Here is a 17,418-nt window from a genome sequence, read left to right on the forward strand (position 1 = left end):
TACTAATATCACCCCCGTTTTACCAAAAAAAGAAAGAAATTGATGGTGATAATCTGATTACAAAACTAGTAAAGGCCGTGCTTCAATTTAAACCCAGGCCTATAAAACACACTCTTCAAAACCCACACAATCCTTTCATATCTTTGAATAGCTACAATGTGCCAATTGTTGAAAATGTTCTTTTTTAGTGTACACAGACTCGAAAAGCCACATTTATAAAATTTTTAAATGAGACAGATTTCCTAACTTGGCCCCATGTCAAACTGGCAACAAGAGGCAGAAGTACACAAAAGGGTCAAATTTGCTACCCCTTACTGATTCCTAGCAACTGTGTCACAGAAAGCACTGGACATGAACATCAGCAGCTTGCAAACATTAAAACCATGAGGACAATATTTTCAAACATACAGCAATGAAACCATAGTAATAACCTGATAGATACAAATGGTTTAAGAAAACTGAAATTTTACATACTAGCTTTTGCATACTTACTTAATCTGTAATGGGCTTGTTGTACACATGTTGAATTAGAAACAAAACTCTAAGTTCTTCCTTTATGACAACAAAGCACCATTTCTGTCCCATTCCCAGTTTTAAAGCTATGATTTTCATCATGCATTCCAGTGCCTAGAATGATGCTGAAAAATGGGCATTATCTATTTCCTGACCACTAATGGAGTAGTCCTATGGAAGCTGCCAGTAATTAATAAGGTCTGGATTTCAATTCATTCCTCAACTGGGACAAAGAGGAGACATGCCAGTCAAAAGAGCATCATGTGTAACTCCATTCAGTCAATAAGGGCTGTAAACTCCCACTTTAATGATGCCACAAATTATATCTATAGATTCCTATTTTGTAAAGTCACAGGTGAGAAACAAGAGAAGACTCAAAATCCAACAGCCACGGACAGATCTTTGTACAATCAGTAACCATTTATATTCCTAGCTCCCATTTAAGCCAGTGCTATCAAAGCTCCTAGGGCAAATTAATCAACAGTTCCATCTCTTTTGTCCTTGAGAGAATTTAGCATATGCTACAAAAATGTGAACTAGTGCAAAGGACAGTAGCACAAACAGGTTGAAGTCACTAACTGAAAGGTAGTGACTGAAGTCTAACTTTAATGCTTTGAGGAAAAACTGGACAATACAAATAGTGTGAATAACAAAATACAAATGGAAGTAAAATTAACTCATCACATCTTCAACTATTATAGTTGAAATACATGGCTATTTGAAATTACACAAAATTCACCATAGTTTGTGTGCGATTTTAGGGCAAAACAATAGCACAGTAAAAATGTACATACATACATGAAAGAAGGATGACACTAGGGCCTCCCCGGTGGCACAGCGGTTGAGCGCTGGGTTGCGAAGCTGCCCGCAGCCTCTGCAGCGCCAGTTCAATCCCAGGCTGCTCCCCGGCCACCGGAGGAGGGTCCCACATGGCTCGCAGACCTCTCCTGCCGCCCGCTGCGCCCCTCAGCAGTGTACTTCGGTCCTTCTGCCTGCTCTGCCCTCCACCCCCCGCTCTGGCTCTGGTGAATTCTCTCACCCTCCTGCGCTTCTGACTGTACCCAGTGCTTGTATAAATAAATAAAAATCTTTTTTTTTTTTTTTTAAAAAAGATGACACTAAAAAAACTCCGTATTTGTTATACATAAATTTTTAGAGGTCCCTGAACCCTTAATGAAACCTCTGCAGCCAGACATTTGTCAGAATTAAGAATTTTCAGATTTTAGAAGAGCTAAAATGGTGTAAAAATCATTTATTAATTTAAACCTGCCAATGATCTCTGGAACAGTGTTTCTCAATCACAGAAGTGTTTATGCAATGGAATATACACATGTTCACATTGTTAAGGGAAAGGATGTCCTGAGCAAACTCCCTACAGGCTTTGTGGACTCTACCCCCAAGACACTGGAAACTACAAATCCCATGATCACCAAAGGGAAGGTTGTGAGGACCTGAGGGTGGAGTTAAGCAACTAGGCTCCTGGTTTGGGTATTTAACTGGCCTTGTGGCCAGGGGTCGGGGGCTTGGCCTCCAGACGTGCTAGGTTTTTTGGCCAGTTCGGGGAGTCATTGGGATTCCAGGTCAAAGAAACGGGTAGGACGCATTTACGAACTTATCTCCCTCTTTTTCTCCCTGAGGTATTCATTTCCCCTTCCCTTGTAAATAAAACCTTTTATCAACCTTTTGTATATGTCTGCAGTTTAGCATTAATAAGTCCCCTTTAAGCGGGCGGGTGAGGACCCACAGCCAGGCAACCCCATTTTATATCAGGGTTTGCCCTGTAGCAACAACAAATGGGATAAATCAAAAGTAGAAACAGCCTCATTTTTGCCATCCAACTTTTAGTTTTCAGAATTTTATTGTAGAATTATGAATAAAGCATTCCTTCAAATGCAAATGATTTTATAAGGGCTTGCAATTTTCCTTTCAAATTCAGAAATACCTCCCAAATTAAAGCCAAAAAAAAAAAAAACACACACCCACAACAACAAAAAAAAACCTTAGTAGGTCTTAAAGCAAATTTGCCAAATATCTTTGTGGCTGAATAACTTTACCCCTTAAGCATTCACAGGAGCAAAGAAATGTAGGAAATGTTTAGACAAAAATTTTCTGCTGAAGAGAGGGGGAAGATTCTGAGGCTAAGCCAAAATGAACATTAACGCTTCCACCAACAACCAAATGGCATGCAGTATCTTGAAGTGAACACCTACTATGCCTGTGTTAATTGTCTGCATGTGCTTTAGCTCTCTTCTATCAAATATTACTAATGAAATCATTTTCTAAAATGCCATGTACATTGTTTTAAACCTAACAGTCATTCAATAGGTCATTTTATTTTTTTTTTGAAATCAACTATGAAGAAAATTCACTCACTATAATAAATCAGGAAAACATCGAGTGTTTATTTTTAAAAATCCCTTATCTAAAAATAACCAAACTAAACACACACACACACACACACATGCTTTTAAAAGGCAGCAAAAACAAAATTAAGTTCCTAACAGGTTACTTTTCTATCCTACCAATAAAAAGAAAATAGCACTACTTAATCTTAATAATGTGAGAATCGAATAAAGCAACATGAAATCTTATGAAAACTAAGTATATAAAATAATTTGGAGACTGGTGGGCAGAAAGAGAGATGAAAGAAAATGTTTGTTTTAAGCTCCAGTCTAGCACAGTAGTGGTTCTTAACTAGCGGCATACGAGATCCTCTAGAGTGCTTCTAGAAAACACTAATGTCTGAGCCCATAACAGAGCACAGAACTTAAATCCAAGGTAGACAGGAGGCTGGTGTCTGTACCTATAAAAACTCAAAATACTAGAAAGTGTGTAAACTGAGATAACAAAGATATCTTCCTTTAACAAAACTTATTTTAATTGTTGAAAAGGAAAAAAGAAATGTTCTTAAACATAAATTTTTCATGAGTACATATACTATCACATACCTTACATCAATAAAATGTTACCTGTGATGGAAATTCACAGTGATGGAATTATGGATAATTTTCATTTTTTTGTACTTCGAGCCATTAGTGCTGTTGAGAAAGGTACCTTAAAAAAGGCAGACTGGGGCCTTCTCGGTGGCGCAAGGGGTTAAGACACAACCTATGAAGCTATCCTCAGCCACTACAGCATGAGTCTGATCCCCGGCCAGGGAACAACACACATAGTGCAGCAGACCTCTCCTAACTTGCCTGCGGCTCCCCTCAGCAGTGTATTTCTGTCCATCTGCCTGTTCTGTTCCCTACTCTGTCTCTGGTGAATCCTCTCACCTACCACACCTCTGGCCTGTTCCCCAGTTTTTGTATGCATAAATAAATAAATCTTAAAAAAAAAAAAAACGCAGACTATTTGGAAGATGATAAAGACTATTCACTGATACAGGTGCTTCCTCCAAATACATATGCAATTAAAATAAGCACCAAAGGATACTTTAAAAAAGCAGTTTTTAAGAAAGTCCTCAGTATTCATTCAACAAGTATTTTCTGAGCACTTATTATGTGAAAACATTTCACTTTTATAATGTGGAAAACCATACTTTAAAAACCATAATGCAAACTACTATTTCAGGGTGCCAGTATTACCATGTAAGGCTAACTCAGGCTGTAGGAGTTTGTGATGTCAATAGTTTAACTCCTGAATTGCACAGCAAAAGGACACTTTTATTGTAATATGTGAGAAGTATAGTATAACTAATTATATAAACCAGTACATTCCATCCTTAAACCCTGAACCAGGTTCAATCTCTTTACTGAAGTAGTTTATAATACCAAGTATTAATAACAATTTCTTTTATTTCCTAATTCCCAGAAAATTAGCACATTATTTTACATGAGTTCATGAAAGCGGAGATACATTTTGAAGACCTCTGTCCTAATTCAGAGTATCTTGATGATGGCTGACTTAGGAGAAGCACAGTATCTTAAGGGAGTAGAGAATTTTACCTAGCTCCCCATCAGTATCCTTAACACATACCACATTTGATATGATAAAACAGGTGAAAAAAGTACAAAAGTGATAAGCATAACTCACTATATATGACTGCTAAAGGTAAATGTTTATTTTAATAACAGAAATAGGGTCTGATTTTGTGAAACGACATATAACACCTCTATACTGGACAATATACCAGCAAAAGTTGTAAGGCTTTCCAATGCAGGATGAACTTGAGGAGGAGTACAAGAATATTGCATGTATACTTTACATACCAGAGTAAGGAGGAGACGCTAGTGCTGTTGAGAATGGTACCTTAAAAAGGCAGACTGTTTGGAATATAACAAAGACCACTCTCATCTCTGATATAGGTGCTTCCTCCAAATAAATATGCAATCAAAAATAAGCACCAAAAGATATTTTAAAAAGCAGTTTTAAAGAAAGACCTCAGTATTCATTCAAGAAGTATTTTCTGAGCACTTATTATGTGCCAAACTCTAGGTTAGGTATCAGACACATAGGTAAATATTATTTCCTTCACATCAAAGTTTTCAGCCTACTGGGTACCCACAAACATCTATGATAATTCTAACCCCAAAGTCCTTCTCCATACCACAGTTCCAATCAGTTTCCTTAACACACAAAAACACTTCCATTAAAAAAAGGAAATAGGGCTTTCCTCCCTGGTGGCAAAAGTGGTTAAGTCTCAGCACTGTGAAGCTATCCACAGCCACTGCATCCCAGGCCAGGGAGCTGACCCCACATGGTACAGCAGACCTCTCCTGTCTCTCACCCACTGCTCCCTTCAGCACTCTATTTCAGTAGATCTGCCTGTTCTGTCCCCACTCTGCCTCTGGTGAATATAATAAAGACTGCTCTCATCTCTGATATAGGTGCTTCCTCCAAACAAATATGCAATCAAAAATAAACACCCCCGGGGCCTCCCTGGTGGCCCAGCGGCTGGGTTGAGAAGCTGCCCGCAGCCTCCGCAGTGCCAGTTCCATTCCCAGCTGCTCCACGGCCACCGGAGGAGGGTCCCACATGGTCCCACATGGCACGCACACCTCTCCTGCCACCCCCTGCTCTCCTCAGCAGTGTACTTTGGTCCTTCTGCCTGCTCTGCTCCCCGCTCTGGCTCTGGTGAATTCTCTCACCCTCCCACGCTTCTGACTGTACCCAGTGCTTGTATGTATGTATGTATAAATCAATCAATCAATCACCCCCACCCCAGCCGCAACTCTAGTCTACACCCCAGCTCTTGTGTGCATAAATAAATAAATCCTTAAAAAAAAAAAGAGGTAATAGCTATAGTGCATTATGATACTATATTTTATTAAGTGCATTTTATGTAACTGATTACTGTTCTTATTTGAAATCTTTAGAAAGCTTTATACAGTAGGGTCTCCCTGGCGGTGTAGGGGTTAAAGTCAGTGCTATCAAGCTATCTGCAGCCACTGAAGCATGAGTTCAATCCCCAGCCGTTGAGCTGACCCACATGGCATAGCAGACCTCTCCTTTCTAACCTGCTGCTCCCCTCAACAGTGTATTTCAGTAGATCTGTCTGTTCTGCCCCCCACTCTGTTTCTGGTGAATCCTCTCACCACTCCCATCCCCGTCCCCACCTCTGGCCCACACTTCAGTTCTTGTATGCATAAATAAATAAAAATAAACCTTTTTTAAAAAGAGAAAGCTTTACACAGTAAACATGGGATTATACTGTCTGTGCGATATTTTCCTTAAAAAAGTAGGCACTACTTTTTTGAATAAACCTGTAACCCCAAATTATACTCATTCCTCTAGGAGGAAAAATCAGATTTTATATAGCAATCTTAATCTTTTTCAAGCCTGCAAATATTGCAAATGAACTCAATATCAGTAAGTACTGCATTATATATAATTCTGAATGCTATACTGATTAACAACATAAACAACTTTAGCTTAAGTTTAGAGGCGATTATAAAGGTTGAAAATCCAAAAGAATATGATATGCCACTGTCAAATGAAACAAAAAGAAACTTTAAATCTATAATCTCTAAAACAAGCTAATGAGTTGGTGCAACCTGTTTAGCCACTTTCTTAACACACACCCAAATGATAGGACAGTAAATCTCACCAGTGAAGCTTTCTTCTAAGTTACTTATTAAAAAGTTCACAGCAAAGAAAATATAAGACTCAGAAGAACAATCAAAACTACAAACATTTCCAGCATATTAGCTATATGTGAACACTTTATAAATATGTTGATTCTAACGTCAACATTTATTACAAGCTTATACTTGCAGTAACTGTACTTTTAAAACATTCTACAATATACTTAATGCTGGTTCCTTTTCCTCTAATCTAAACACAATCATTTTATAACACACAAAATTTTAAGGCACAGTGACCCTGCATTTATGAGAGGATGAACTTAATATTTCACCTAAAGCTTTTGAAAACCCATAAAAAGTTTCTCATTTAAGGCCTCCCTGGTGGCACAAGGGGTTAAGCACCGCATTATGAGGTGGTCTGCAGCCTCTGCAACACAAGTTTGATACCCCAGCTGGTCAAGGAGCAACCCACATAGTGAAGCAGACCTCTCCTGACTTGCCCGCTGCTCCCCTCAGCAGTGTGTTTCCATCAGTCTGCCTATTCTGTTCCCCACTCTGTCTCTGGTGAATCCCCTCACACATGCCCCCACCCCCACATCTCTGGCCCTGTACCCCAGCTCTTGTATGTATAAATAAGTAAATCTTTAAAAAAAAAAAAAAGTTTCTCATTTACATAATTTAATTTTTATTTGCTACCTTAAAATTATTCTAAGGGTTTATTTCACTGACAGGCTATTATATTTTGTCTTGCTAGTGTCTGTCTACATTGCTGCCTCCAAGTAGTCCCTTCCTTCACTCTTTCCCTGTGTAATAATCTATACTAAAAAAAAAAAAAAAAAAAAAAAAAATTCCATCCTGATTGAAGACCTATAAGCTTTCTTTTTTCTTCCTTATATTCTATTTTAGTTAAACCAAAGCATTTTTCTTTTGGCTCCTGGCAATATATAACTATTTAAATTCAGAACTAAAAGAGCCTTAAAGATGACCTAGTAAAAGATTCCAATTTTACAAAAGAGGAAACAGACCCACTAAAAGAAAAGTGGTATGGTTGAGATGAAATTATTTTCCAAGTAGATACTAACTAGTAAGTGAAATAAGATTGGGCAAAAAGAACTTATGTAGTAATTTAAACAATTAAACTGAAAAACTGACACATTATTGATATTTTAACAAACTTCCCCATACTAACTTGATTTCTAAAATTCATTTTCAAACTTAATTTAAAACTTAAAGTATTCTTGCATCTTAATTGTAAATTAATTCAATCTCAGTTCTTAGTTGGAGATTTACATTGTGTTCTTTGTAATTCAAAAAATTTCAATTAAAATGATAAATGGAATTCAAGGAGACACAAGGAACTTATCATGCATGACCTACAATAAGTCTCATGAAATACTCAGTAGCATGTTACTAAAATGTTATAACTTCTAACTAAAGACCACAAGATAACCAAGATACTGTAACATTAGAATTACAGAAAAATTAAAGTTTAAGTATCTTTAAAATCCACATAAGGGGAAAAAAACCATACTGGTAAAATATAAAAACAACGAAAAACTTCTTAAAACTTTTTATATTATTTAAATTATTTCTAAGAGTAAGATAAGGCAAGTTTCAAATAAAAAACTAAAAAACAAATATAGTTGAGACTGAATAAATCAAATGAGGTTTGCTTCACTGCTAAAAGCAATAATCAGCTCCAAAATGTTGGGATGCTTAATGCACAGCATGTCAAACTATCATACTGTGCTAAATAAATGACATGAATAAGTATAAGAAATATGGTTAATACCAATGAACTTATTTATGAATTTTTTGTTTCTTTTTGAAATAGCTTCTAGTTTTCAAATAAAGGCTTTAGAAAGAAGCCTAAATATAGGGAAATGTTAAACATAGGGAAATGCATCTTTCTAAGTGATAATAAATGTTTCTATTAAAGTAATACATTGTACCAGAGTTATATTAAAGTCACAGAAGGACAAAATGACATCTCTTCTAAACTTTATTTCCTCCTCTGTCATTCCCATTCCACCAAGGAAATGCTTCTAAAGCCCCTTTCAATTTCCTATGGCACAAATAGGGGTCACTTCCAAACCTATTAAGACTCAAATAGTCAGTTTCACTCAAAATCTGCCTTGTCCTGATACCCAAAGAGTGCGTAAGATCAAATTTAATATTCCCTTCTTTTTGAGGTTAACCCAGCCCATTTTACTCTAGTTGCAACAAATCTGGTTTATGGAAGTTAGAGTAGCCTTTGGATCACTTAAAAGTAAAGAAGGTTGGATTATAAAAAATGCTGCATCTATTTATGACACATCCTGGGTGGAAATTGTAGGTACTGGGATCAAGATAATGCACATCATGTCCACTCTCTACCACTGTCCTTACGAAGGAAGAGAAAAATTTATAATCATTCAAGTAAATATTTCACCCACTGGAATCTTTTAAAAATAAGTCCCATTTATATCACCAAAATGTCCATTAAAAACCACTAAATCACCATATCCTGGAAATATATTCTGGCCTAGTTAAAAGTTCCAAAACAAAAATCTTCAACATACACCTATAATTTAAAATCTTTTTTTTTTTTTTTTGCTAATTAATCATGGATTTCCTCTACCTTGCTAGTATGACTGTTGAGGTCTTTTTTAAATTTCACTGCAAATCAGAATTTATAAGGTCAAATGCAAATTAAGTTCACCAAGTCAAACAAAATACTAAACAGAAAGGTTTCAGAATTTTAATCTACTAGAGAAACAGCAAGGAGCCAAGATGAAAGATCTGGTAGGAATTCCATCAATACTCTGCCAATTGTGGGGCAAGGTAGACATGTATTAAACTGCACTTTATTCTTCACGTCTCCACACTGTAAAGTAAGAAACATTATGAAACTTGACTTTGCAATTTTTTCGGAAGCAATAAAGAACGTCTAACTTTCAGGTCAGCGTCAGCCAAATCTTAAGAACTACAAGTCACCCAGAGTCTGGCAACAGTAACTTTTCTTCCTTGACCCAAGAAGGCAGAGTGCCAGAGGGAAATAGCAAAGAGTAGCACTATATAAACAGGGCAAGTGGCACAAGAGCAGAGGCAAGTTATATAACCAAAATATATTTTAAAATATGTTCATAACTCGTAACAACCTTTGCCTTTGGTTGGTTTCTTGTTTGGAGTATCAGTTGAAACAGTTAATTCAATATTATCTGGATCGCCTCCTTCCTCTTCAATAGCCTACATTAGAAAGAGAAGTTAATATGCTACACAATCTATCTAAACTTATTTTATAAAACGAAATAAAAAAATTAGCAACCCTCAGGCCTCAAGACATTAGAAATGCCATTCATTTCATAAACCGACTTCAAAAAAGAGCAATTAACCACACGAGTGAGAGAAACTTTCATCTGGGGGAAACATTAGGCATCAAAATCACATGGAGTTTAAAAATCTACCGAGTCGAGGTAATTACTATTATCATACTGAACAAAAATCTAAATATTAGCGATTGCGCAAAAGTTGCAAGCTACCAAAGTATATAACTAAAATGATCTTTCCTAATTTCTATAATGCACACTTTTATTTCTCCTCTACTACAATTCCAACGCTCTCTCGAACCAGAAAGATAATCAGGGATCAAAAAGCAGATTGCTGCGCTAATGCACAAACTGAAAAAACCCAGCGGAAAACAAACCCCCGGTCTCACCCACCCATGAACTCCCCCTACCCATTCCCCCCCAAGATGGGGAAGAAACGGTTGGGCACAATTAAACGGTAACTTCGCAGAAGTCACCAAAGTAACCATTCCCTCCGAGGCCAAGCAATGCACGCGCTCACCATCGCTAAAGGCTGGGGACCCGGCGCCTCCCGGGTCTCCACGATCGCCCTTGGGAGGCCGCGCCGGCCGGCCGCAGCCCTCGCAGCCAGGCGGGGACGTCCCGGGGGAAGCAGGGGCGAACTCGGCTGCGGCGGCCGGTCCCGGGCGGCTCGCGGGCCGCTCGCAGGCCCGGCCGGGCGCTCGGGGGCGGGGGCGCCGCGGGAGGGTCTCCGTCCTCCCAGCGCGCGCCCGCGCCGGCCGGGGCCTTCCCACCGCACCGCCCCGCGGGTCTCGGCGGCGGCCGGCGGCCGGGGACTGCAGCGGAAGCGGGGGTTCCAAGGCGCGGCCTAAGCTCCCCTTCCTGGAACCGGCCGGGCCTCACCTGCTTGAGTCGGGAGACGAGCACAGTCTTGACTCCGGTTATGTCCAAGTTCCGCCGCTTCAGCTCGGACTTGAGATCGATGACCCGCAGATCGGTGATCTTTTTGCCTTCCGCCTGGGCCGAGGCTGCCATAGCACCGGTAGCGGCAGCCATTTTAGGAGAGAAGCGCGCTGCCGAGGCACCGAGTGGGCTGCAGGGCGGCGGCAGCAGCGCCAACTTCGACCCAGGCCTCCGCGGCCGCCGGCGCCGCGCAGCGCTGCGCACAATGAGCCGAAGGCCCCGCCCCTTGCCCGCCACCCCGGCGCAACCTGCTGCCGCAGCCAGCACCCGGATGACGGTCGCGCGTGCGCACTGGGGTGGAGGCCGGCGCCCCGCGGCAGGCGGGCCCGGCGACCTGGGCGGTGCGACCCCTCGCGTAGGCTGGGAGGTCGTGCACGTCCAACCGCGGCAAGGTCCGGCCCGCAGCCGTTTCAGGGCGATTCGTTAGCCATTTTCTGGCAACGTCCCCGAGTCTTGAGTAACAATAACATGCCAGGCGCTAGACGGAGCAAACAGTCGGCGAGCGCATTGCTCAATCAAAACCAAGGGGTGTTTGCTCGCCCTCAACCTTTCAGGAAAATATGTTGTCAGTTCAGTAGAATAACCGAAAAAATGTGAACTAGTGACCTAAATTCCATGAGAACCAGTCACAAGGCCTAATAAGAATATAAAATACCACAAGTGTTTTAATACTAAAAGCCCTGGCCTGGGTGACAAGTCCCACGGGCTGTCTCTGGGGGAAACAAGCCCACGGTCCGAGACTTCGGTTTATTCTAGGGCTGCCCCTGCTCACTGGAGAAACAGGACAACGCCTCTGCACTGACCACAGTTTGCTAGTCACTTTTGATGTTGATGGCAAAAAAATGAAACTAATCATTGAATGAGGAAATTAAGATTATAAATAACTTGTGACTGCAAAGGGGCAAATCTGGGAGAGTTGAGGAGGCAGGAGATGATCTAGGCTTCTGAGTCCTCCCCTGAACACTTAAGAATACAGGACAAGATCCAAAAGCAAATCTATTTAAGGAGTGAGCAAAGTGAGAGCTAAGCAACAGGAGAAGAAAATTTTTTGGCTGGCATGTGGCAGGATGCTGTCTGTCCTGACAGCAGATGCATTTCAGCAGAGCAGAGACTGGGATGCAAGCAGAAGCAGTGGGAAGGGGTAGAAAAAGTGGTTTGGCCCATGTTCAGTCTCATTAAGGTCAACTTGGTGGTTCTGCTCCTCCCCTAGTTCCCAGCAGCCTCCCTTCCAGGGAGTCAAGACTTCTACAATCAAGTTGGCTATGAGCACCACCCACTGGCTCGGAGGTTGCTACTCACTCCTCCATTTACATTGCCATTCTCATACTGTGTTCACTGTTTTACCTTCCCAAAACTGGGGATCCTGAGAACAAAGACCATCCCTTTATGGGGACCCAGTATTTACAGGTGAGTACCAATTTGTCACTTTATCCAATTTTTTTAAAGATTTATTTATTTTATTTATACATACAAGAACCAGGGTACAGGCCAGAGGTGTGGGAGGGTGAGAGAATTCACCAGAGACAGAGCAGGGAGCAGAACAGGCAGAGGACTGAAGTACACTACTGAGGAGAGCAGCGGCCTAGACAGGAGAGCTCTGCCTTACCATGTGGGTATCTCCCTGGCCGTCTGGGAATGGAACCTGCGCTGCAGAGGCTGCGAACAGCTTTATAGCACTGTGCTCAACCTGCTGCACCACAGGAGAGGCCCTTTAACCAATGTTATTAATCATCAAAGTATAAGCATGTATGGGCTAAAACTATTCAATAAATTCCATAACTCAGTATGATGTATGGTTAAATAACCAGACATTTCCTCGTTTTAAATTTGATGAGGGTTGTCTCACTTAAGTTGCTTTTTCTGATTGACTAATAAGATCAAAAGGAAGAAAATTGGATATTATAAAATAATATCTGACATTCAGGTAGTTCTTTACAGTTTATAATGCACATTGATATACAATAACCCCCTTAATCCTTCAAAACTCTGTGAAGTAAATCTCTCCAGAGCTTTGAGAGATTAAATGGCTTACCCATGTTCTCATAGCTGGTATGTGACAGAACTAGTGCTGGAATCAGGGGATTTGATTCCAAATCCAGCTCTGTTTCTACTACAATTTGGTTCACAGTCATAAGATTTCAGAATTCAAAGAATCTTTGGCAATCCTCTAGCACAATCCTCTCTTTTCTTTTTTAAGGTTTATTTCTTTATGGATACAAGAACTGGGGTAAGGCCAGAGGTGTGGTGGGTGAGACAGTGTGGGGAACAAAACAGGCGTATCTACCAAAACATACTGCTGAGGGGAGCAGTGGGCAAGTCAGGAGAGGTCTGCTGCGCCATGTGGGCAGCTCGCTGGCCTGGGAGTGAACCCACACTGCAGTGGCTGCAGATTGCTTCATAGAGGGTATCCTAACCCCTTGCACCACCAGGGAGGCCCCAATCCTCGCTTTTTTATATAAATGATTTGAAGAGATTTACCTAGGAACCCACAATTAATTATTTGCCAAATTGGAGCTAAACTTCATATCTCATTCCAGAGTCTTTCCATCTCAGCCACCCTCCTCCCACCTTCTGTGGACACTTGTAAAGAGGAATTATACTAACCAAAAGCCAATGCTTTTATTCATTTATTTATTCATTCATTCATTCATTTATTATCTTTTTATTGAGGTTACATTGGTTTACAGAATTGTGTACAATTCAGAGTTCTAAATTCACAGCCTTTCAGATATACGTTACCACATCACATCCAATACCACGGCACCCATAGTCCTCCATCCTAGTCCACTGAGCACCTCCCCTTTTCCCTCTTCCCTCCCATTCCACCAGTGCACCACTGAAAATTAAAATTTTTTCTTTGTCTTAAGGAAACCTAATAATGGAAATATCTTCAAATGGCTATTTCCAAGTGCAGAGATCTGTGCCTTCTGATCTGCTGCACTTGAGGACCTATCATTTGCCAAAATGTCACAAAGTTTAACCTGAATCTGATCATAAGAAAACAAACAATTCCAATTGTAGGACATGCTAGAAAATAGTGGGTCTGGATTCTTTTTAAAAAGACTCATGAGGGCCTCCCCGGTGGCGCAGCGGTTGAGCGCTCGGTTGCGAAGCTGCCCGCGGCCTCTGCGGTGCCGGTTCGATCCCCGGCTGCTCCCCGGCCTCCGGAGGAGGGTCCCACATGGCGCGCAGACCTCTCCTGCCGCCCGCTGCTCCCCTCAGCAGTGTACTTCGGTCCTTCTGCCTGCTCTGCTCCCCGCTCTGGCTCTGGTGAATTCTCTCACCCTCCCGCGCTTCTGACTGTACCCAGTGCATGTATAAACAAAACAAACAAACAAAATAAATAAAATAAATAAATAAAGCATGCCTCTATATATATAAAAAAAAGATATAATTATAAAAAAAAATAAAAAAATAAAAAAATAAATAAAAAGACTCATGAAAGTTAAAGAAATACAAACAACTATGAACAAAAGACACACTATCGGGGGGGGGCTGAGAAAGGAGGGTTTGGGGTCAAAATAAGGGGGTTGCAATTGTATGGGGAATATAAAAATAAAATTTAAAAAAAAAAGAAAGTTAAAGAAATAGAGCTATTCTAGAACACAGATGAGTCATAAATTTCAGGTGTGGTTTTCTTTGTCCTGAACCAAAGAACAAAAAAAGCTGCTAAAGGATTATTGAAAAATTAGAGATAATTGGGAAATTTTACTATATATTAGATTGTGTTATTGTACCAGTGTTAAATATGTTGAATATTATATCATGGTTATGTAGCATGTCTTAATTCTTAGGAGATCTTCACAGAGGTTCTTAGAGATAAAGTACTGTGCTGTCTGCAATTAGCTTTCAAATGGGGGTGTGGCAAGGAGGAGAGAGAGAAGCAATATGGTAACAATCATTAAAGTAAATGTAGCAGAATGTTAATAATTTGGGAAACCTGGAAAAATATTAACAACCAGGAAACAGAGGTGAAGCACATATGGTTGTTCATTGCATACTGTTTACACATTTTTTTTTGCAGGTTTAAAGTTACTCAAAATAACTTTGGGGAAAGCCATACATAGGTTTGTTTGTTTTTTTGTAATAGTGAAAAATAAAATGGAGAAAATATATATTTTCAACTTTAACATATAAGATATCTATTTTGTCACTTAGCCTATATTCTTATTTTTTGAAATTATCTAAATAATTCACATTTAGAATATTTCTTTACTACAATATGTTTTCCTATTTTTCATCTCTACTAAAATATAGTTAGGAAAAAGAACATGACACACTTATTTCTGCATATGAACACTGCTCAAAAAATAATAACCTGTATTTTATATATAAAGCCTCTTGCTATTTATTGAGTACTTCTGCATGTATTGTGGTATTTACAAAAGTGTGTCATTCAAAAAATGTCTATCGAATATTTATTATCTGCCAGACTCTGGGAAGAAAATGATTACCTTATCAAGCTTGTGATTCTATAGGCTCCTCCCACACTGTAGACAATAAATACTGATTGCTAGAAGGAAAATAGATTGCCCTGCCCTTCTGAATCTTGCATTCTGATGGCAAACAAAGACATTAATGAAAATTAAGAACAAGTATAAAATTCAAACTGTAATTAGGACAATAAAGGAGAGAAGCACAGTGCTCTGAGAGCCTGTAATAAAAAAAATTAATCCTTTAATTTAATTTTATTTTTTAAAGATTTATTTATTTATACAAGCACTTGGGTACAGGCCAGACGTGTGGGAAAATGAGAAAATTCACCAGAGACAGGGAGTAGGGAGCAGAACAGGCAAAGGGACAGAAGTACACTGCTGAGGGGAGCAGTGGGCAAGGCAGGAGAAGGCAAGACAGGAGAAGCCTCGCCATGTGGGAATCTCCTTGGCTGGTGGGGAATCTCCCTGGCCTGCTCAACCCACTGCACCATCCAGGAGGCCCTAATCCTTTTTTTTTTTTAAGATTTATTTATTTATGCATACAAGAGCTGGGGTACAGGCCAGAGATGCGTGGGGTGGGGTGTGTGTGTGAGACAGAGACAGAGTATGGAACAGCACAGAGACAGAGACAGAGTAGGGAACAGCACAGGCAGACTGACCTGACTACACTGTTGAGGGGAACAGTAGATAAGACAGGAGAGGTCTGTCGTACCATGTGGGTTTCTCTCTGGCCAGCCAGGGATTGAACTTTTTTTTTTTAAAAGGTTTTTTTTTTTTGGTAAGATTTTTTTTTTTTTTGTAAGATTTACTTATTTATTTATACAAGAACTGGGTACAGTCAGCAGCGTGAGAGGGTGAGAGAATTCACCAGAGCCAGAGCAGGGAGCAGAGCAGGCAGAAGGACCGAAGTACACTGCTGAGGGGAGCAGTGGGCGGCAGGAGAGGTCTGCGGGACCCTCCTCCAGTGGCCAGGGAGCAGCCGGGGATCGAACTGGTGCTGCAGAGGCTGCAGGTAGCTTCACAACCCAGCGCGCAACCGCTGCGCCACTGGGGAGGCCCGGGATTGAACTTTTGCGGCAGAGGCTGTGTATTGCTTCATAGTGTGGTGCTTAACCCCTTGCGCCACCAGGGAGACCCTCTGCAGATTTTTTATTGTGACATCTTGTTTTCCATCAAAATTTATCTTCATTCCCAAAGTGTTGTCTTCTTTCTTTCTAATGCTAAGTCTAAAGTCTAAATTTAAAAAGTTCACTTTTTTTTGAGATACTTTCATGGCTGCTTACCATCTTCCTGTCCAACATTATTATTATTCCTTACTTACCTCAACTGTCAAATAGATTTTTAAACCATTCCTATCTTGAAATATCTTTACTTGACTATTGGCAATAGTTGCATCATTGTATTCTGCTAATGGAAAGTATGTAACTTCTGGTAATGACAGAGGAGGTAAATCAGATAAATGCACTCTATGAATATTGATAAAATATAAAGTTCAAGTATTATATTTCCTTACTAATATTTTATCTGCTTCTTATATTAGTGAGGGCTGTGTTTTATCTGCTTCTTATATTAGTTTAGAATTATCTAGTAAAGTTATAGAATTATCTAGTAAAGTTATAGGACCTATAGTTATAGGTTTTGACCCAGAAATTCCTCCTAAGTATATGGTTTGTGAAAAAAACAAATACACATAACAGCAATATTTTGTAATGGTCTCAACCTAGAAACCACATAAATGTTAATTAGCAGTGGAATGGATAAATTAATTGTGGTATATTCAGACAAAGCAATATTATACAATAATTGATATGAAATAATTGTAGCTTCATGCAATAACATGGATAAATCTAACAAAATGATACTGGAAAAAAATCAAACATAAAAGAATACATACTACATCATTTCAATACAATACAAATACAAGAAAAACTAAATTATATTGTTTAGGAATATATACTGAAATGGAAAAACTATAAAGAAAAGCAAGGCAGTGCTTGCTGTAAAAGTCAGGAAAATGCTGGATTTTAGTCATTAGCAAAGGATTGGGATAGGGAAGAGATATGTTATTTGATTATATCTTCAAGCCTATCAACAATAAACTGCCTACCTCCAGTCTTCTTGTTGAATAAGATAAATAAACTTAATGTGTTTAAATTATTCTTAGTCAAGTTACAATAGTAACTGATTAAAAAA

General features: G+C 39.7%; 1 protein-coding gene across 3 annotated transcripts in view; it reads right to left on the minus strand.

Moving 5' to 3' along the window:
* Positions 1-10,882, minus strand: part of SLTM (SAFB like transcription modulator) — a gene marked incomplete at its 5' end in the record, with an annotated part of 44,702 nt that extends 33,820 nt beyond the window's left edge. For all 3 annotated transcript variants that reach the window (XM_084239752.1, XM_084239751.1, XM_084239750.1), the window contains 2 exons: positions 9,680-9,767; positions 10,730-10,882. In XM_084239752.1, the coding sequence (XP_084095878.1) occupies positions 9,680-9,767; positions 10,730-10,882 (241 nt within the window). The remainder of the gene's footprint in view (positions 1-9,679; positions 9,768-10,729) is intronic.
* Between the last annotated feature and the right edge of the window lie 6,536 nt (positions 10,883-17,418).

This window comes from Talpa europaea (assembly GCF_964194135.1).
Source record: "Talpa europaea genome assembly, chromosome: 8".
Taxonomy (NCBI): domain Eukaryota; kingdom Metazoa; phylum Chordata; class Mammalia; order Eulipotyphla; family Talpidae; genus Talpa; species Talpa europaea.